Source organism: Cricetulus griseus, chromosome 2, assembly GCF_003668045.3.
Source record: "Cricetulus griseus strain 17A/GY chromosome 2, alternate assembly CriGri-PICRH-1.0, whole genome shotgun sequence".
NCBI classification, from domain to species: domain Eukaryota; kingdom Metazoa; phylum Chordata; class Mammalia; order Rodentia; family Cricetidae; genus Cricetulus; species Cricetulus griseus.
The window spans coordinates 108807064-108828407 of record NC_048595.1 but is presented as its reverse complement, the minus strand read 5'-3'; the positions used below and the strand labels follow the sequence as shown (position 1 = coordinate 108828407).

The 21344-nt window shown below is 41.5% G+C and overlaps 1 protein-coding gene across 2 annotated transcripts; it reads left to right on the top strand.

Annotated features, from left to right (window-relative positions):
* The first annotated feature begins 4580 nt into the window (after positions 1–4580).
* Positions 4581–20806, top strand: Srsf12 (serine and arginine rich splicing factor 12). 2 transcript variants are annotated; one of them, XM_035438983.1, is made up of 5 exons: positions 4581–4645; positions 13287–13391; positions 15175–15278; positions 15453–15594; positions 20497–20806. In XM_035438983.1, exons 1-5 carry the CDS (start codon positions 4581–4583, stop codon positions 20804–20806), a joined length of 726 nt encoding a protein of 241 aa, XP_035294874.1. The 2 variants fall into 2 exon arrangements, with proteins under 2 accessions (XP_035294874.1, XP_027259217.1); XM_027403416.2 differs by having other exon boundaries at positions 20437–20806.
* Positions 20807–21344: the final 538 nt, after the last annotated feature.

Sequence of the window (21344 nt, the reverse complement as noted above, 5' to 3'; positions counted from 1 at the left end):
GTTACTAATACTATCACAGATAAATGTTTACCTTAACCTTGTATTGTGAGCTTATTAAATTTACTGCTTAGTAACTGCTAAAGTTCCTATTTCAATGTACTCAACCATGCTATCTGCAAATAAAATGGTTTTATTCTTGCATTAAAAAAATAAAAAAATAAAAATAAAGCATTATGTAACCTAAAAAAAAAGTGTCGTATAATAGGGGGGAAAGATTTATAATTCATCCTATATAAATCTCATATCTGCTGGTGGTGTGGTCTGTGGTAGAGCATTTGACTGGCAGCCACAAAGCCCAGGCTCAATCCCCAGTACCACACCAGTCAACTACAGCAGCAAAAACAAAACCAGCAAACAAAAAAACAAGCTTCCTCATCACCTCCCCCTTCGTGGTTATTACCCTATTGAGGCAGCTTGTGGCAGCTCTCGCTAGAGGAAAGTTACTGCCATCTGCTGGGAAGTTGCAACCTTAACCCTTCAAATTACCACACCGGCTTCAAGGCGCGCACACACAGGCCCAAGCACAACTTAATTTCTTAATTAGTTATAGTTCTCCACTGTGACACTCAAAACCAAAGTTAGATAATTAATCTGGTTAACTACTCTAGTCTTATGTGTGTGATGACACACATCAGTAAATCAGCATTTGGAGGGCTGAGATAGGGCAGTCTCAGAGTACAGGGCCAGCCTGGGCTATATAGCAAGCTCCTTAATTTCAGGGGGTGGACAACTCAAAGGCTTCAGGAAGTCCCTGAAACTGATTTGATACCCAAAGACCCTCCCTCCTCAAAAAATATATAAGCAGCAAAGACTGTTGAGAGACACTTTCGGACAAGCTAAGCTCCCAGATTAGGTTCAGACCAGCTGAATTGACTGGGGGATACTCTCCAATTTGTTTAGTTACTTGTAGGTTGCTCAGTGAGGTAGTTCCCAGCTTTTCTGAGCTATTACAGACACCAGAATGGCCCTTGGTGCTGCAACTGTCTTTGAGTCATTCATGTAAGTTACCCCTCTCTCATATTCCTGTAGGTAATCTAATAAAACACATATATTCAATTGAACTTTGGTGATATCTGTACTTTACTTTGTTGTGAATAGACATTTGTTCACACACCCCAGGAATAGTGTCACACAACACATGGTGACTTACGGTCTACAATCCTCGTACTTGAAGGCTGAAGTGGGGGGGGTGGGTACCATAAGTTCAAAGCCAGGCTACACTACATAGTGAGTTCCAGTGCAGCATGAAGTACAGGTTGAGACAACAAAAAGAAATCAGAGAGTTGCAATTCTCCTGTACTATTTAGGAGCGGTCCTCTGGATTGGCAGTCTAGGTGGGCAAGCAGAATGAGCAGAAAGGCCTTAGCTACATCCTACATTCTAAGTGACAACCACTGCTCTTAGCTTACCAGAGACAAGTCCTATGAGTAAATACTCAAACATCAGACATAATTTCCTATGTGCCTTTGTTCTTTCTTTTTTAATATTGTAATTATATTTTATTGATTTGTGTATGTGTACATGTGAACGTAAGAGAACAACTGTTGGAGTCTGTTCTCTCTTTCCACCATGTAGGTACTTGGAATCTAACTCAAGTTGTCGGGTTTGGTGGTAAGAACCCTTACCTACTGAGCCATCTCACCAGCCACCATCTACTTTCAATATAACATACCCAATGATTTAAGAATTTGTTCAGCTGGGTGATGGCACATGCCATTAATCTGAGCACGGGGGTGGGGGTGGGGGAGTGGGGGGGGGTGGGGAGGGTGGGGGGGAGGGGAGACAGAGGCAGATGAATCTCTGAGTTTGAGGCCAGCCTGTTTGCAGAATGAGTTCTAGGATAGCTGAGACTACACAGAGAAACTCTGTCAAAAAAAAAAAAAAAAGAAAAGAATTAGTTCATTAAGACAAGCTTTAACAGTTGAAAGGGGGTTGTGACTTTTTTTCTTTTTACAATACTCTTTATAGATCTGTAATTTCTTCTTCTTCCCCCCCTCTGCCTCTTGCTCATGTATTGTTACAGTACTGGTATGCAAACCCAAGGTCTCACGCACAGTAGGCAAGTGCCCTGCTATACTGAGCTATATCCCCAGCTCTCTGTTGATTTCAGTTACAAGTTTTGGGTTTGTTTGGTTGGTTGGTTTTTGGTTTGTCAAGACAGGGTGTCTCTGTATAACAGTCCTGGCTGTCTTGAAACTTGCTTTGTAGACCAGGCTGGCCTCAAACTCACAGAGATCTACAAAGGTGTGTGCCACCACACCTGGCTCAATTACAACTTTTAAACTTTGCTCTTTTTCTAAATGAAACAGAAAGATATGGTGGTACATGCCTGTAATTCCAGTGCTACAGAGGCTGCTACAGGAGAAATGCTGTAAGTTCAAGCCCACCTGGAGCTACATCAGTGAGTACCAGACCAGCCAATGCTACACCCTGTCTCCAAGGGGGAAAAGCAAAATAATTATAGTGTCAACATGAGAAAAGACACAAGAGTTTCTTAAAATATTTAAAAAATATAAGTCCTGTCTGAAAGGTTCAGGCATTATGCTGGCCTGCCCCTGTTACCTGGTGGAACAGGCAGTACCCTGGTCAGCCCAAGGTTCCATGGGAACTAAGTCTGCACGCAGGTGCAGAGGACCCCTTTAAAAGACAAGTCCCTGCCCATTTATGCTCTCTGTTCCCTCTCTCTGTTTCCCTGCTCTGCTTTATCTCTGCTTTCTCTCTACTCTGTCTCCCACCTATGCTCTTTCTGTCTCTCTATGGCGACCGGCCATGGCGGTCAGCCATTTACCCCTGTTCCTCTTCTTAGTCTCCCCATTCTGCCAGGCCTTATAATAAACTTATAGTCAGTATGTCTGTCTCAGCATTTCTCTTTTCTTCTTTTTAAACAAAAGAATAACACTGTCTTTGGGAGGAAATTAAGAGGCATGAAATAGACTACAAATTTTCAGGTCAAATAATTTTATTCAGAGGCTTGAAGGTGAGGATGGGCAAAGAGATCCACAAAAATCTTATGTCCTCCACAGGGTAGATGTCCCTAGCCACCTTGTTACTCTAGACTAACTTTTTATTCTTTTAATTTAAAATGTTTCTGTTTGAACAGGAGGGGTCATATATGTGTGTGATATGTGCTTGTGCAGAGGCCAGATGAGGCTGCAAGCCGTCTTCCACTCTACCTCTCTGTCTTCTCTGAAGATAGAGTCACTCACTAAACCTGAAGATTTGGACCTCTCCACTTCTTCAGGCCTTGCTGCCCAGTGAGCTTCTGCCCTCACAATGCTGGGGGTCACAGGAGTGTGGCTATGCCCAGTTTTTCCCCCCATAGGAAATTCTAACTCAGGCCCTCATGTAAGCACTCTTATCTACTGAGGCATCTCCCCAGTCACTAGACCTACTACACTCCCTGACAAGCCTCTGCAGCTCTGTGAAGTGTCATCTGAAGCCTTCAAGACATGATTCAATAAATTAGTACTTTCGCTTATAAAGCCTAGAACTTTGGGTAAATGTGATTTAAAAAAAAAAAATCTAGGACAGGGAGAATCTTTAGTTTGGACCCTTAGCAGTACCATAAAACATCAAAAGAAACCGCTGAGCCTTCTCTCCAGCCCCCACGCCTACCACACCCCAGTGTAATATTATTGAGTTGTCTATACTTGAAAGTGGTCCTGCTTTAGGCCCTCAAACAGAATGCCGTTGCATTGAAAAGGTTACTTAGCTGCTTCAGAACATGTCTGGAAACTGAACGGGTAGATCTATGTAATTATCAGTGAGGACATGTCTCACTTTGCCCAGGCTCGCCTCCAACTCCTTTTGTAGTAGAGGAAGACCTCTGACCCCTCTACCATCACCTCCCCAGCATTGGGATTACAGATGCCACCACCATTCCTGTTTTATGAGATACTGGAATAATGTTCCTCCTGTATGTTAGTTAAACACTCCACTAACTGAGCTAATGGCACCCCATCACACCCCCACCGTCCCTCCCCGGCCCTGCCCGCCCAGTCCTTAGAGGATGAATTTCCTTAAGCCACCAGAAGTGTTGGATTTGTTACAGCAGCCCAGGTAACCAATACAAAGTACTCTCAACTTTTCCATTGTCCTGGAGCCTGGTGTGGAGCCACAATACCTAAGGGATTCTAGGCCTGAGACCTTGTTACAAAAAATGCAAACAAGCAAACAAACAAAAGACCTCCTGTCTGGGTTTCTTTGATGCTTACCCAGTTTATTGACAGCTTATAGCTGTTCTTCCCTACTTGTGTGTGTACATTTGTTCTCTATTGAGGATGGAGTTGATCTCTCCAGGGAAACGCTTGAGGCTAAGTTTGCATGCCCTCGGTAGGGGTCCTGTCCCTTGCTCAAGGCTCTTTCGAAGCCCTGCCTGGGATCTCTTCTGGAGCTGCTTGGGTGAGGCACGTCTCCTGGACTGGATCAGCGGTATGGGTCTGTTCCCCAGCGGCCCAGGCAGTGGCCAGGACGATGCTCACGCTGCAGCTTAGGCCCCGCGCCCCCCGCCCGCGTCTGCGGCTGCGCGGCCGGCCCGGGAGGGGGCGCGGCGGGCAGCTGGGAGCGGGGCCGCGAGCGGCATGTCTCGCTACACCAGACCCCCCAACACCTCCCTGTTCGTCAGGAACGTCGCCGACGCCACCAGGTGAGCCAATACGGGAATCTGCGGGAGTATGGACCGGGGCGGAGGGGTGTCTGGGTGCGGGCTGGGCGGTGGACTCTCTGGCTGTCAGATGCAGGCCGGGTGTCCTGATGCCAGGTTGCAGGCTGTCGGGGTACCAGTCGGGTGTTGGGGTGCTGGCCGGGTATTGGAGTGCTGGACCGGTGTCGGGGTGCCGGAATAAGAGGTGTCCGGGTGTTGGAGTGCTGGACAGGTGTTGGGGTGCTGTCATGATGACATGATGCTGGCCGGGTGTTGCGAGGTGCGGGCTGTGGTGGCAGTGCTGGCCATGGCCCTGTTGTCACTGCATCCTGCTGACACCGCCCACTAACCTTCCGGAAGAACTGAGGCTGTCTCATCTCAGGATGCGCACCTTAGGCCTTGCAATTTCCTCTGCGCTATTCAGACAGTGCTTATGGCCCAAATTTAATGTACAAGGCCAGCCTGGTCTACAACAAGTGCCAGGACAGCCAAAGTTGTTACACTGAGAAACCCTGTCTCTAAAAACGTGTGTGTGTGTGTGTGTGTGTGTGTGTGTGTGTGTGTGTGTGTGTGTGTGTATGTGTGTGTGTGTGTAATTTGATGTATATGTTTTTCTTTGAGTGCTTCCTTCATCATGGTTAAGTAGTCAGTTTCAATTCTGGGAATCTATTCCCTCCAGCCCTCTTTGAAAAGTCTGTCTAGATGATGCCAAGCATAGAGCTTAAGAACTGCCCCTTTTCATATAGCACATTTTCCTTTAATAGGAGCCAGAGGGAATGGGAAGGGGGACATTAATAGACACCTTAATTTCACTGAATTACTTAATCCGATTTCTAGTTCTGCAGTCTTGTCCACTTAAAGAAAAGTTCTAGTTCAAGGGTTTTAAGGCGTTTCCTGGACCTAAACAGTCACAAATCTATGCAGCACTTCACTTGTAAGTTTTCTGGAGTAATCATAATTTAAGATTTGTTTTGTTGAGAGAGGGACTGTACCTAGTCCAGGCAGGCCTCAAATCCCCTGCATAGGCTAAAATGACCTCCCACTTCTGATCCTACTGCCTCCACCTCTCTCCCAAGTACTGGGATTACCAGTGTGCTCCACCACTAAGCTGACAATTTACTTTTAGGGATATTAAGTACTTCAGATTTAATCATTATAAATATTTATGACACAACTATAGACTGTGAATCAATAAAATTTTAAGATGCCTGTGTTTTATGGCTCCTCTCTTAACCTGTTTATCAATAAATTATTACACAGAGAAGCAAAATTTAGCATTTGGATAGGCTTAAACAAAATCTCACACTTAGACAACTTGAACAATAAGCACCAGGTCTTCACAGCATCTTTACAAAAGAAACCCCAGAGATTTCTATTTCTAATGGCCACAGAGCTAGGCAGAGTAATATAGGTGAGTGAAACTGTCAGCTTCTAAGGTGGAATAGAATGGTATGGACTGCGGGAAATGAGCATTTACCATCTAATGGGAAAGTTATGTTGTTACTTTTTTTTTCCCACCACATAGGTCTCAGGTATAGAACTCAGATCCTCAGGCTTCAGGGCAGGCATCTTTACTCACAAAGCCATATTGCTAGCCCCTCATGAAACTTAATATTGCCAACGTTGTCAAACTAGTTCAGCCAGGCAGTGGTGGAAGAAGCAAATAACCCCCCTCAGGTTGTTCTCTGACCTCACATAAGCCACATCCACACACACACGATAACTAAATAAAGATGTATTCGGTTGAATAATGTGAATTCTCTCTCATTTTTGTAGATTTGGAAGATATAAAATATTGTCTGTTTCATATTTCTATGATGCTCAAACATTGTGCCTACTCAATAAAATACATCAGGGCTAGGAGGTATAGCTCAGTGTAGATTGCTTGCCTTATGTTGGTGAGGCCTTGGGTTCTATCCCCAGCACCATAAAGTAAAACAAACAAATACATGTCTCCATGTGACCACTAACCTTGGATCCAGGTAACCCTCCACCAATTGCTGAGACTGATAATTGAGAATTACTAATTCTAGTTTCTGTTCTGTCATCACTTTTTAGCCCACCACTGGCGAGGTAATCAAAACTGAGATTATTTTGTATCAAGAGACAACATGCAGGCAAAGCACTTATACACATAAAATAATTTTAAAAGATTAAAAACATTATTCTAGGTTTTGCATGTTTCCATATAAAGTTTGATTTTTTTCAATTTATGTGAGGAATTGTGCTGGGGATTGTGTTGAATCTGTAGATGGCTTTTGATAGGATGACCATTTCACAATATTAATTTACCAATCCGTAAGCATGGGAGATCTTTTTTCTGGTATCTTTTTCAATTTCTTTTTGCAATTTCTTAAAGTTTTGATTATGTAGGTCTTTCACTTCCTTAGTTTGTTTTTTGTTGTTGTTGTTTTTTGGGGGTTTTTTGTTGTTTTTTTTTTTGTTTGTTTGGTTTGTTTTTTTGGGACAGGGTTTCTTTGCATAACCCTGGATGTCCTGGAACTCACTCTATAGACCAAGCTGGCCTTGAACTCAAAGATCTGCCTGCCTCTGCCTTCTGAGTGCTGGGATTAAAGAATGCACCGCCACCAACTAGTTTATCTCAAGGTTTTTAAAAAAAGATTTGCTTATTTTATTTTATGTGTACAAGTGTTTTACCTGCATGCACGTCTGTACACCGTATGCATGTCTGATACCCAAGGAGGTCAAAGAGAACATCAGATCCCCCGGAACTGGAGTTACGGACAGCTGTGAGCTGCCATGTGGTTCCTGGAACTAGAACCCAGGTCCTCTGCAAGAACAAGTTCTCTTAACCACTGAACCATCTCTCCAGTCCTCCCAAGAGAAGTTTTGAGGCTATTGTGAATGGTACTGTTTCCTTTATTTCTTTCTCAGTGTGTTTGTTGTTTGTCTATAGGAAAGCTAATAATTTTGTGCATTAATTTGTATCCTGCTACTTCATTCGATACATTTATCAGCTGTAGAGGTTTCCTGTGGATTATTTAGAATCTTTTATGTATAAAATCATATTATCTGCAAATAAGGATATTTTGGCTTCTTCCTTTCCTATTTGTGTCCCTTGTATGTTCTTCATTTGTCTTACTGCTTTGGTTAAAGCTTTGAGTACTGTTTTGAACAGGAGTGGAGAGAGTAGACAGGCTTATCCTGGTCCTGATGTTAATGGGAATGCTTTGACTTTGAGTGTTGTCTGTTTCTGTTTGTTAAAGCTTCCAAGTTTACCAGGAAGTTATTAATATAAGAATGCTCAAGCTTTTTGATGAAAGCACTGAATATTAAATTTTTCCTCTTAGAACGACCTTCATTGTGTCCCATAGATATTGTATCCTTATTTCACTTAATTCTAGGAAGTTTTTTAATTTCTGTGATTTCTCCCTTGAACCAGTTTTCATTAAATAATGTGTTTGTTTACTTTCCATGAATTTGTGTACTTTCTGCCATTTCTATTGTTGTTGATATACATAGATTTACTCTCAGATAGGCTACAGAATGGTATTTCAGTTTCCCTATGTTTGTTGAGATTTGCCTTGTATCTTAATGTGTGGTCAGTTTTGGAGAAAGTTCTATGAGCTGCTGAGAAGAATGTGTGTTCTTTAGTTTTGGATTAATGTGCTGTAGATATGTTAGCTCTGCTTGCTTTATGATATCATTTAACTCCAGAGTGCCTCCATTTAGTTTTTGTCTAGGTGACCTGTCTGTTAGTGACAGTTGGGTATTAAAGTCACCCACCACCACTGTGTGAGAGTCAATATGTAATTTTAGAGCTAATTTATGAAACTGGTTGCCCTGTTTTTGATATGTTTAGGATTGGAATATTTAGACTTTTCCTTAAGTGAGTATGGAGTACCCTTCCTTATCTCTTCTCATGAGATTTTGTTTGAAGACTGTTTTGTCAGATAGTAGAACACTTGCTTCCTGGTTCCATTTGTTTGAGAATTCCTTTTGCTATGCTTTTACCTTAAGATGGTATCTGTTCTATCTAGATGGTGTGTTTCTTGAAGACAGAACAAAGATGGACCATGTTAGTTTGTATCCTTTTACTGGGAAACTGAGACCATTAATACTGAGAGTTGTTGTTGAACAGTGTTTATTAATTCTTGTTTTGTTACTGTGGTATTGTTTTCTCAGACTTCTGTCAACTGGTGCCTCCCTGGGTGTGTTTAGTCTTCCTTTCACACCAAGGTATTCCCTCCATTATCCTCTGCAGAGCTGGTTTAGTGGGTGTAAATGCCTTAAATCTGTTTTTATAGTGAAATTTTTATTTCTCCCTTAATTACAACTCCTAGTTTTGCTGAGTATAGCGGGTTGAGTTGGCAGCTGTAGTCTTTCAGAACTTGTAAAACGTCATTCCAGGTCCTTCTTGTTCTCCAAAGACTAATCAGTGTGTTGGTGACTAGAGAGATGGCTCAGCAGTTAGGCTACTATCCCAGATGATCTGAGTTCAAGTCCCAACACCAAGAGATGGCTTACAGCCATCTGTAACTCCAGTTTCAGGTTCACAGAGTACCAGTCATACAAGCAATGCACCTAGGGAAAGCACTTCTATACAGAAAATAAAAGTAAATCTTAAAGAAAAATTACTGTAATTCTGATGGACCTGTCTTTATATGTGATTTCATCTTTCTCTCTTGCAGCTTTTAGTATCTTTTTTTTAGTCCTGTACATTTAGTGTTTTGGTTACTATGTGTTGTGGGAAGTTTCTTACCTGATTCTGTTTAGTGTTCTGTATACTTCTTGTACTTTGATAGGAACCTCCTTCCTTACATTGTGGAGAGTTTCTTCTATGATTTCATTGAAAATATTTTCTTTGCCTTTGATCTAGTTTCTTCTCCATCTTCTATACCTATAATTTGTAGGATTGATCTTTTTTTTCATTATCCCAGATTTCCTGGATGTTTTGTTCTTAGTTGTTTGGGGGTTGTTTGGTTTTGTTTTGTTTTGTTTTTTTGTTTGTTTGGTTTTTGGTTTTTCAAGACAGGGTTTAGTCTTAGCTGTTTTGTTTTAGATTTAGAATTTTCTTGATTAAGTGATCCATTTCTTTTTACCTTGTCTTCAAGATTAGATGTTCTCTCTTCTAGTCTAGTTTTGGCAATATTTAGCTCTTTGTTTGGCTTTGTGAATTTTTTAAAACTTATTTCCCTTTGGTTTTTCTTCAAAGATTCGCCCTCTTTTTTAACTTCCATTTTCATATCTTGAATTATGCTCAATTTTTTCATTCAACTGTTTTGTTCATGGTCTTCAGGCATTTATACATATCCTTTGAGTTCCTTGAACATATTTATAATTGCTATTTTGAAGTCCTTATCTTGTGTATCAGCTAAGTAGCTTGTCTATGGGAATATTCCAGTGGGAGTGCTGGTTTCTGAAGGAGACTTGCTGTCATGGTTGTTCATGGTGTTTGTGCTTTTTCGATGGGATGGAGGCATCTGGAGTCAGGTTGCTTGCAGTGTTTCTTGGTGTGGATATCTGGTCTCACTCTTGTTGAGTGTCTGCTTGCTGTTCACTTTGCTTGCTGTGGACCAGCTGAACGGTGCTTGTTTTTCAGTCTTGAGGCCACTCCAGGTTTCATGGTGGGACTCCCCATGGTCCCTGGTCAGTTCTGTGGATAGCATGGCTGGCATTCAGGGGAACAGAAGCCTGTTTTTTGGGGTTTTTTGTTTGTTTGTTTGTTTGTTTGTTTTTTAGAAGACCTATTCCTTCTGACTTATTGAAGGTGAAAGAAAAGAAGACATTGTCTCACACTAACAGACTATTTGAGAAGGCAACCAAGCAACATTAAATAAAGTATATCATGAACTAGACACTGCCTGGGGCATATAGTGGATACCTAGTCAATGTTAACCAAATCTTTATGTAATAGTTCCTAGATCCTCACCTCTAGCCTTAATTACTGATATATTGAGCCATCAAGATGGCTTATCAGGAAGAGGCACTCCATGTGCAATCCTGACAACCTGAGTTTGATCCCCAGATCCCACAGTGAAAGAGGAGAACTAACTCTTAACGTTCTCTTCTGACCTCCACATGCCTGGCAGGTGCAGGCCCAAACTCAAGGACTCACATACACACAGACAATAATATTTAATTAAAATTTACAAATTTAATTAAACATCAGACATTATTATTTAGTCTTGAGAGGAATTAGTTGATTTCATTTATGAAATTCAATTGTTCTTATTAATAAAAACCCAGAGACAGATATTGGGTTTAAAGCTGAAGATCAGAGAAGCAAAGCAGCCAGCCACTAGAGAGTTCTTACCACTACCAATGTCCAGACCAAAGGGTCGATCCTGTCCTCAGACTGCCTTCTGCTTAGACTGCCTCTCTCTCTCCGGTCTCCTCCTCCCTTATATTCTTCTCTGTCTCTGCCCAGCCATATCACTCTTATGTCCACCCTCCTATCCCACCCGCACCCACAAGTGATAGGATTAAAGATGTGTGCCACCACTGCCTGGCCTCTATGGCTGACTAGTGTGGCTAACTTTGCACTCTGATCTTCAGGCAAGCTTTATTTGTTAAAACACAAACAAAATATCACTACACACTTGCATACCCACAGGCTTTCTGAACACATCCCATCTCCTTCTGCAGCTCTGCACAGGAAGCTCCTCTGCTGCCTTTCATCAAGCTGTTTTCTAACAGCTAACTTTGGATTCTGACAAGAACCCCCTTCCATTCTCTGGAGCCAGGAGCTGTGCAGTCACTTTGGAGTCTCCCCTCTCTGCATTGTTTTTAAAGCACTCTTTTTCTTCAGAGCCATGCTTTAAACTAGAACTTAAGACTGAGCCTCTGTGAACTCCCTGAGACCGTGTGCTCTGGTGATTAATGGCAGACAGGTGTGTGATTCCATCTTCATCACTTGATAGCTCCGTGACATTACAGACAGACTAAACTGTAAACAACCACAGTGGTGGGAATTAAATCGTCTTCAGATGAAGAACTGCTTGTGAGCTGGGCGTTGGTGTGCACACCTTTGATCCTAGCACTCTGTGAGTTCGAGGCCAGCCTGGTCTCTAGAGCGAGTTCCAGGATAGGCTCCATAGCTACAGAGAGAAACCCTGTCTCGAAAAACCAAAAAAAAAAAAAAAAAAAGAAAAAAGAAAAAGAAAAAGAAAGAGGTGCTTGTGTATGTAATTGTCAGCTAGCACTGTTGTGCCTCCAGCTAAATGTAGCTCCACAAAGAAACTCCAATTCTCCAAATTCCAAAAAGCAGCCAAAATATCTGGAAATGAGGTCAGCCTGGATTATAGGAAGATTTCCCACCCACAAATTCTCTCCAGCTCATGGGCTTCCCTCCCTAAAGCTACTTGTTCTCCTTATAACCCTGCTATTCTTAGTATGTCCTCTCTATATTCTGTTCCTGCTTCTCTCACTCTTTTCTCTATTCTCTGTCCCCTGCTATTCTCCCCCCTCCTCTTTCAGATATTCCTGGCCATGTCCATTCTGCTTTCCCTCTCTGCTCTGGACTCTTCCAGATGCCTCTGACTCTCTTTCTCTCTCTCTCTCCCTCTGCCTCTCTCCCTGCCTCTGCCTCTCTCCTATCTTTTTCTCAAGTAAGCCCCATGCCTATAATGGTAGAAGACATACATACGGGAGGCTCAAAATAGCATTAAATATAAGAATAAAGTAGTTACTTTGCTTTGGAGTATCTGGGAAAACACAGATTTTTGTTGTTGTTGTTGTTGCCATTGTTAAAGTCCAAGAAAGAATTCTGAGACTGCTTTAGATTCTAGTTCTTGCTTTCTGAAAACAAAATTCAAATAAACATGAAATTATAATGAGACAAGTGAATGTACTAGGGGATGGTTTTGAGACAGGGTTTCTCTGTGTAACAGCACTGACTATCCTGGAACTAACAGAGATCTGCCTGCCTCTGCCTCCTGAGTTCTGGGATTAAAGGCGTGCACCACCACGGCCCAGCAAGTGAATGTATTCTTAAATGAAAACATCAAGTCTTCTGATGGAAGTAACTTTCAAAGGTGGATGTGCTGGGCGAGGTCTTTTGAAACTGAGTAAGTTTAACAACCATCTGAAATGCTTGTAAAAATACAGACTCCCAGGCCCTAATCCAGGCTCCCTGAATTAGGATCTCAGAGGGGGGGGGGACTGAGAGTGGGTTTTGTTTTGTTTTCTTTTCAAAACCTTGGGTGAAGCTAGGCATAATGGTGTAACCTGCAATCCTAGCACTTGAGTGACTTAGGCAGGACTGTGAGTTCAAGGCCAGCCTGGTCTACATAGCAAGACTTGGTTTCCCCACCCTACAAAAGAAAGAAATGTGGATAATTGTTACCAGAAATGGAGTTTAGACAATACACTTTCTTTTCAATTTTTTTTCTTTTATTTGTGTGTGGGCCTCTCTCTGTGTTCTGTTCCTCTTCCTCTCTCTCTCTCTATGCTTGAAGATTAAAAGACAACTTGCAGGAGATGGTTCTTCCTTACCATCATGTGGGTTTATGGTTTTGAACTCAGGTCTTTTGGCTTAGCTCCATATGCCTTTACCCATTGAGCTGAGCCTTCTCACTGGCCCAACAATACACTTTATTTTGTAAGTTTCAGTTGGATTTCTGTAGCCAAGTGTGTATTCCAGCTATTTATATTTATTTGCCTTGTTTCTGTAACACTCCAGGCCCGAGGACTTACGCCGAGAATTTGGTCGCTATGGCCCCATAGTAGATGTTTACATACCACTTGACTTCTACACGCGACGCCCCAGAGGGTTTGCTTACGTTCAATATCCTTTATTTTATGTGTGCATGCAACTGTACTTCAAACTTGTGCTTATACACATATAAGTATGTTATTGAATCAACATTCTCTAATTAAATGTATTTGTTTCTTTCTCTCAGAGAATCTGAAACGGTCCACAGTAGCCGGCAAGTGTCCTCCCCTCCCCCACAGCTTGGTTCTCCTTGTTAGCTCGACTCCAACCGTAAGCCTAGCAGGCATGACAAAAGGCACCCAAGTTCACGAAGAGAATATAGGGAGGGTGGATACAGGTGGAGAGTCTGGAAGAATGAGGCCTTTATGAAATGAAAGACAGGACAGTCTTTGAGGCTTTGGCTTTCCCATATTTATTCGGAGTTCTAGAGTCAAATCCAAGTCTGATTTTATTGGTTCTACATCTCTGATAAAGTCCACTTTGCAAGTCCTAAAATGTAAAGGTCAAGGTTCAAGACCCAGTGTCACTGAGGTCATTGTCAGCCTCCTTTTGTATGCATTATTTGAGCTTCCTTGTTTATTTGCTATTTTGAGAAAACTAGTAACATGGCCCAGCATGATGGCTCATTCCTTAAATCCTAGCTTGGGGAGCAGAGGGATCTCTGTTGGTTCAATATATGGAGCTTCAGGCCAGCCAAACTTCAAACTACAAAATGAGAGAGAGAGAGAGAGAGAGAGAGAGAGAGAGAGAGAGAGAGAGAGAGAGAGAGCTAGTAAACAGCCTCCTGAAATGGTATTTCCATTTTACACAGCTACTGTCCATTATAGTAAGTCTTGGGACCATATGCTTTAGATAAGGGAATTTAATGGAGCATTTCAAATCAGTATATATGATTCCAGATGGCCACAGATTGTTTTTGAATGAAAAATAGACACAACTGCTCCTAGATATGGCTGAGGAAAAAATTCCATGTAGATATGAGAGAGAACTCAACCAGAGGCATCTGGAAGGGCCCAGACTGAACTGAACCATGGGGATCAGGGGTAGGCCAAGAGAGGAACCAGTACCCATACATCCAAAATGGCTGTCTTACATAGGGAAGAAAAGCTGGGGGACCGGAAGGGAAGCTCAGGGACTGGTTAGGGTAGGAGGTAGAGTATTCCAGCCAGGATGACACTGGAACAGCCACTTGCAATGCTGAGAAACTGGTGGCCAGTGTCCACTTTCATATGTTAATAGGCACTCAGTTAGCCATCTTTCCAGGCTTCTTTGAGACCTAACCGGCTTCCTGTTAATTTATACTTACATCCCAGTAGTAACACAAAGGGGAACTGTTGAAAGTAGTAGGTTCAAAGGTAGGCACTGTCCTTAAATTACAGAAGTAGTCCTTTGTGTTAGCTTTCTTTTATTGTTGCAGTTTTGTTTATAATGAATCATTTCTCCGAAACTTCATAACTAGGCTTTTACCGATAGAGTACTTTTGCTTGCAGAATAAAAGCTTCTGCATGCTGATATTTTCAGTGAAAACCCTGATGGATCCTTTCTCTGACAAGGGCTGGGGGAAGAGGCATGCAATAAGCCCTAAATAGTTTATTTTATAATGTCAGCTAATTTGAGATTAATTCTTTTCTCACGTTTCAAATTATGCTGCTAATTGTATCTACTGTTCTATTTTTGTATTTAGAAAACCACAAGAGGGCATTTGTTTTCATAATAATATATAAAAGCTTTTCTGGTTATTCATATTGGAGCCAGAACTTGGTTTTCTTGTCAATTTAATTTCACATATGAATAATAACCTAGAAATATTTTTACTTACCATCTGATGTCTATAGTGTCCTTAACGGCTGATCATGTTTGAAGATGTTCGAGATGCTGAAGATGCACTTTATAACCTCAATAGGAAGTGGGTGTGTGGCCGGCAAATTGAAATACAGTTTGCACAAGGTGATCGAAAAAGTAAGTGTAAATGACCATTAGATCTAGGTTACTTAGCAGGACTGTTGTTACCTTTACAGTGTCAGCAACAGTAACCTGTTATTTAAAGTTCTTCAGAAAATGATACTGACTGAGTGGCAGCTACCATGGTTTTCAGGTAGTGAACTGTTAGAAGCCTTATTCTTCATATTCTAGCACCAGGCCAAATGAAGTCAAAAGAACGGCACCTGTGCTCCCCAAGTGACCACAGGAGATCCAGAAGCCCCAGCCAGAGGAGATCTCGAAGTCGAAGTTCATCATGGGGAAGAGACAGGAGGCGGTCAGACAGTCTGAAAGAGTGAGTACCCAAAGCAACAGTGCACCGTTTCATTTTCTACTTTTTCTGGGAAATGTTTTAAAGAATTACTGGGGGTGGGGACTACTTAGATGATTTTGTTTAATATGCACAAACAAGCTTCTGGGGAAATTATGCTGTTCTCTATGGAATATTGGTTATATTTGTTTTCCTGGACAGTGGGGCTGAATTTAGGACCTGGCACAGGCTGGCAGGTACTCTACTACTCCTCTGCACAGGCATTGGGGCTGTATTGCCAGCACCCCCTCCTTTTTAAACTTTTTAGCTTTAGACAGGGTCTTATTATCTAGTTGTGTGTTATAAGTACATGCTTATGTCTGTGTGCCTCAACCTCTCAGGTACTGGGATTACAGTCACACATCACCACACCTAACTTATATATTGTTGTTCAACTTGGGTTCATTGGGTATATTCCAGGACTTTTCAGTATTGTGTAGGGGATGCTGTAGCCAGTCCCTAAGCAGGCGTGGCTACAGCATCCCCTATTGTCTTAAGTATCAGGGGACTTGACTTAACTTTTTGACTAGATAGATACTATGAAACTGGCCATAGTGGCACATACCTGTAATCCCAGCATTTGAGATGCAGAAGCAGGAAGATCTAGAATTCAAAGTCAGACTAAGTCAGTCTCAGCCTCCTTCCACCACCCCCCAATAAAAGGTTCACACCAAAAAGAAGAAAGATAATATATACACCCTCCCCCACAAAATGGGAGAAAACATACCCTGTAGCCCCAGTACTCACGAATAGAATAAGCAGGACCTTAAGCCCCAGCATCGAGGCAGCTGGGGCAATACATAAAGACCTTATTTCAAAACAAATATATAAAATAATATGTACTCGAGCTGGAGAGGTGGCTCAGAGGTTAAGAGCACCGACTGCTTTTCTAGAGGTCCTGAGTTCAATTCCTAGCAACCACATGGTGGCTCACGACCATCGGTTATAAGATCTGGTGCCCTCTTCTGGTGTGCAGATATACATGGAAGCAGAATGTTGTATACATGAAAAATAAATAAAATCTTTTAAAAAATAATATGTACTCAACAAAGAAGGTTGAAAATTTTAGATAAGTAAAATTTTCCTAAATGAACCCAATAATTCAGAATCTTGACTTTTGAAGAAGAATAAACTCAAAAACCATAATACAGTTGTTTGTGAAAGGAAGGAGGTTAACTAAAATCAAATTAATTTATTCTTTGTTTTGTTTTTCAAAGCAGATTTTCTCTGTGTATCCCTGGCTGTTCTGGAACTCTATCTGTAGACCAGGCTGGCCTTGAACTCAGAGAACAGCCTGCCTGTTTCTCAAGTGTAACTTATTCTTGTAAATTGATAATGTATTATTATTATTATTATTAAGAATCAATTCAAGCTATGTTTACATTATAGAAAGGAGACAAAAAATAGTAAATTTGTTAAGAAAAGACATCTATGCAAGTTACCTATTTTTCTACTTAGGAATCAGTATCTATTTTATTAGAAAAATAGTAATCACAGTGTAAATTAAATAATGATATGACTGAAATAGTCATTGGAATTGGATTTTCAAGCCTAAATTCTCTTAAGTATTTATGATTCAATGCTTTAACTTTTTCACAGGCATGTGGAATTTTAAAGTGAATTCTAATCTTAAAGTAGTATCTGAATAGCTGGATGTGGTGATAATTGAAAAATTGAAGGAGGACACTCCCGAATTTGAGGCCACCCTCAGCTACATAAAGAGTACCAGACTAGCCAGGATGAAAAAACAAAAAACAAAGAGAGAGACAGAGAACAAGATAAACAGAACAATTGCATTATAGAGTTAGGTAGGTAACTCTGTTGGCAAAGTGCAAGCATGAGAATCTTGAATTTGGACCCCCAGCACCATGCAAAAGCTGGACCTTGTGGCCTGTGTCTGTAACCCTAGCGCTAGAGGAAGTAGAGACAGGCATTTCCCTGGAGCTTGCTGGCCAGCCAGTTCAGCCAATTAGTGAGAGCTGGATTCAGTGAGAGACCCTGTCTCAAAAATAAAGTGGAAAGCAATAAAGTAGGTGCCCAGTGTCAAGGTGGGCAGTGGTGACACACACCTTTAATCCCAGCACTCGGGAGGCAGAGGCAGAAGGATCTCTTTCAGTTCCAGGACAGCCTGGTCTACAGAGTGAGTTCCAGGAGAGCCAGGAAACCCTGTCTTAAAACAAAACAAAACAAAACAACCAAAGATACCCAGTGTCTACATCTGGCCCTACATGCATGCACATCCACATTTTCACAATATGGTGCGCACGCACGCACACACACACACACACACACACACACACACACACACACACACGTGAAAATAGAAAAAGAAAAGAAAGAATACCTAAGCTGTTACCAGCCACCTTTGACCTTTTAGCAGTCTGAATTTCAGTCTCTGTCTTTTAAATTTTAAATTCAGTTCTTGAATTTCTTTTTGCTAATCTCTGGGGGTCTTATCCTATGCATTAAGAATTTTTTATTTTATTTTATTAGTTCAAATTAGGAACAAGCTTGCTTCAGATGTCAATCCCTTCTTCCTCTCTCTCCCCTCCCCCCCAACATCCCACCTGCTCCTAGCCATCCCCCCTCCACTCCCCAGGCAGGGTAAGGCCCTCAAAAGGGGCTCCCCAAAGTCTACCTATGCATTAAGAATTTAAAGAAGCCGGGCGTTGGTAGCACACGCCTTTAATCCCAGCACTCAGGAGGCAGAGACAGGCAGATTTCTGTGAGTTCCAGGCCAGCCTGGTCTCCAGAGCGAGTGCCAGGATAGGCTACAAAGCTACACAGAGAAACTCTATCTTGAAAAACCAAACAAACAAACAAAATAATAATAATAATAAAATTAAAATAAATAAATAAACCTTCTGGGGGCTGGAGAGATGGTGCTCAGAGGTTAAGAGCACTGACTGCTCTTCCATAGGTCCTGAGTTCAATTCCCAGCAACCACATGGTGGCTCACAACCATCCATTATGAGACCTGGTGCCCTCTTCTGGTGTGCAGATATACATGGAAGCAGAATGTTGTATACATAATAAATAAATAAAATCCTTAAAAAAAAAAAAGCAGAGAGAGAGAATGTTTAACCCTTTAAATATACAGAACTTTTTACAGAGCTAAGGCATATGATATAGGGTCACAAAGTAAAAAGTGTTTTGAACATATATTCTAATATAACAGATATTACAGACTTGTTACTTATGTTTGAACCAAAAGCATGAATGATAAAATTAGAATTATTTCTTTTAGGGCTGGAGGTGTGGCTTGGTTTATTTGCCTAGCAAAAACAAAGCCCCATGTAGGTTTTTGTTTTTGTTTTTTACTCTTTGGGGACCCACTGCACAGCTCCCCAATAAATACATGGAGACTTATGCGTGCCCGTCCTTAGCTTGACTTATTTCTAGCCAGCTTTTCTAACTTAAACTATTCCATTTCTCTTTAACTATGGTTTGCCTCTGGGCTTTTTACCTTTCTTTATTCTATACATCTTTCTTTCCTTCTTACTCTGTGGCTGGCTGTGTGGCTGGATGGCTAGACTCTGGTGTCCTCCTCTCCTTTTTCTTTTCTCACTCCTCGATTCCTTCTCCAGATTTCTCCTATTTAATCTTTCTACCCACCAGCCCTGCCTATTTTTCTCTCCTGCCTAGCTATTGGACATTCAACTCTTTATTAGACCAATCAGGTGTTTTAGACAGGCAAAGTAACACAGTTTCACAGAGTTAAACAAATGTAACATAAAAGAATGCAGCACATCTTTGTATCATTAAACAGATGTTCCATAGTATAAACAAATGTAACACACCTTAAAATAATATTCCACAACAGCCTGGGGTTCCAGCACTAATGCGTGAAAAAAAAAAAAAAGCATCTTGTCATTATAATCCATTAAAACAATGTGTAAATCAGACTTCCCATCATTACAAAAAAAAAAAAAAAAAAAAAAAAACCAAGGAGAACTTAGACTTAGGGAGGAAAGATTTATCTTGCTCAGCATTTCAGAGGGTCAAGCCCACAGGAAGCTAAATCCATTGCTGTGGGCCTAACATGAAACAGACTATCATGCCCAGTGACCTTATGGTATAGGTTTCTCAATTCATGGCAAACAGTAAGCTGGGAGGTAAGAGCCCGTTATTAGAAACAGTTGTTGCCAGGCAGTGGTGGCACACATCTTTAACCCCAGCACTCAGGAGGCAGAGACAGGTGGATCCCTGAGTTCAAGGCCAGTCTGGACTACAAAGCAAGTTCCAGGAACAGCCAGAGCTACTCATAGAAACATGGTTTCAAAAGACCAAAAAAGAAGGAAAGAAACAAACAGCTTTCAAAGCACCCCCAGGGATCCACTACTTCCAAGAAGGCCTTACCTCCTACCTTATATCTCCTCCTGATGACACCATACACTGTGAGTCAGTCCATCCAGGGACTAGTCCAATGATTAGGTCAGAACCCTCAGAATCTTGTCACATCGTTTAAGACCACTGGCTAGCAATCAGGCCGCTAATACTTGAGTCTGGGGAGGATATTTTTCCTTTTCTTTTCTATTTCATTAGTATGGGTCTTTTACTTGCATGTATGTCTATGCCTCACGTGTATGTAATACTTTCAGAAGGTTCGAGATCCCCTGGAACAGCAGGTACAAACAGTTATGTGTGCTGACCATGTGAGTGCTAGGAATCAAACCCACATTCTCTGGAAGAGAGGCAAGTGCTTTTGACCAATGAGCCATCCTGACAGTCCCTGTGGGGTATATTTCATATGCATGTCAGGAGGTACTGTCTCTTAACCTGTTGCCTTGTATAAAGTAAGTGCTCTAACATTACACATGCTTCCAGGTCTCGACACAGGCGATCTTCTTACAGTCAGTCTAAGTCTCGCTCTAAATCACTACCAAGGCAGTCTACCTCAGCAAGGCAGTCAAGAACACCAAGAAGGAATTCTGGATCTAGGGGACGGTCAAGATCCAAGTCCTTACCAAAAAGGTCCAAGTCAATGGAAAAATCACACTCACGCTCACCTCAAAAGCAGATTGGCTCAGGAGCAAAATCAACATCACATGGACGACACTGTGACCGCATAGCAAGATCCCCATGCAAGTCTCCCAGAGGGTACACCAGCTCTGGAACCAAGACACAGACAGCAAAGCATTCTCATTTTCGGTCACATTCCAGATCTCGGAGCTACCATCATAAAAACAGTTGGTGAACAGCAACTTCCAGAGGAGCCACAGAGCTCTGCTCTAAGTTACTAGACCTCATTGTGGTTAAAATTCTTCAAGGCTTATAGACATCTGAACTGGTGTTAGTTACTTTGGGCATGTGGAAGGAATAAAATCGCCCTAACTTTGATTAATAAATAATTGATCTTGATTTAAGGGCTTATCCACAAATGACTATGTATACAGTGTCTCCCTTGTATAGGTTGTATTTTGTTCACATTGTAGCAAGGGGTTACTTCCCAAAGGAAATAGGCAAAATGGAACCAATACAGAAATTTTACTTAGATACTAAATATTATCAATAATATCCTTTACAAAAATATTTTTTATTCTAAAGCACTTTTCACATAAAAAGTAATTGTGACTATATGTAATTGCATAGGCCAGACTTAAAACTGTTTGACATCTGTATCTTTCTTGTGACTTCTGTTTAAGCTTAGACCAATTCTTGGTGGATATTAGTTCAAATTACAGCATTCTTAAATCTCAAAAGATAAAATTTATATAGAGATTCTGTAACTATTT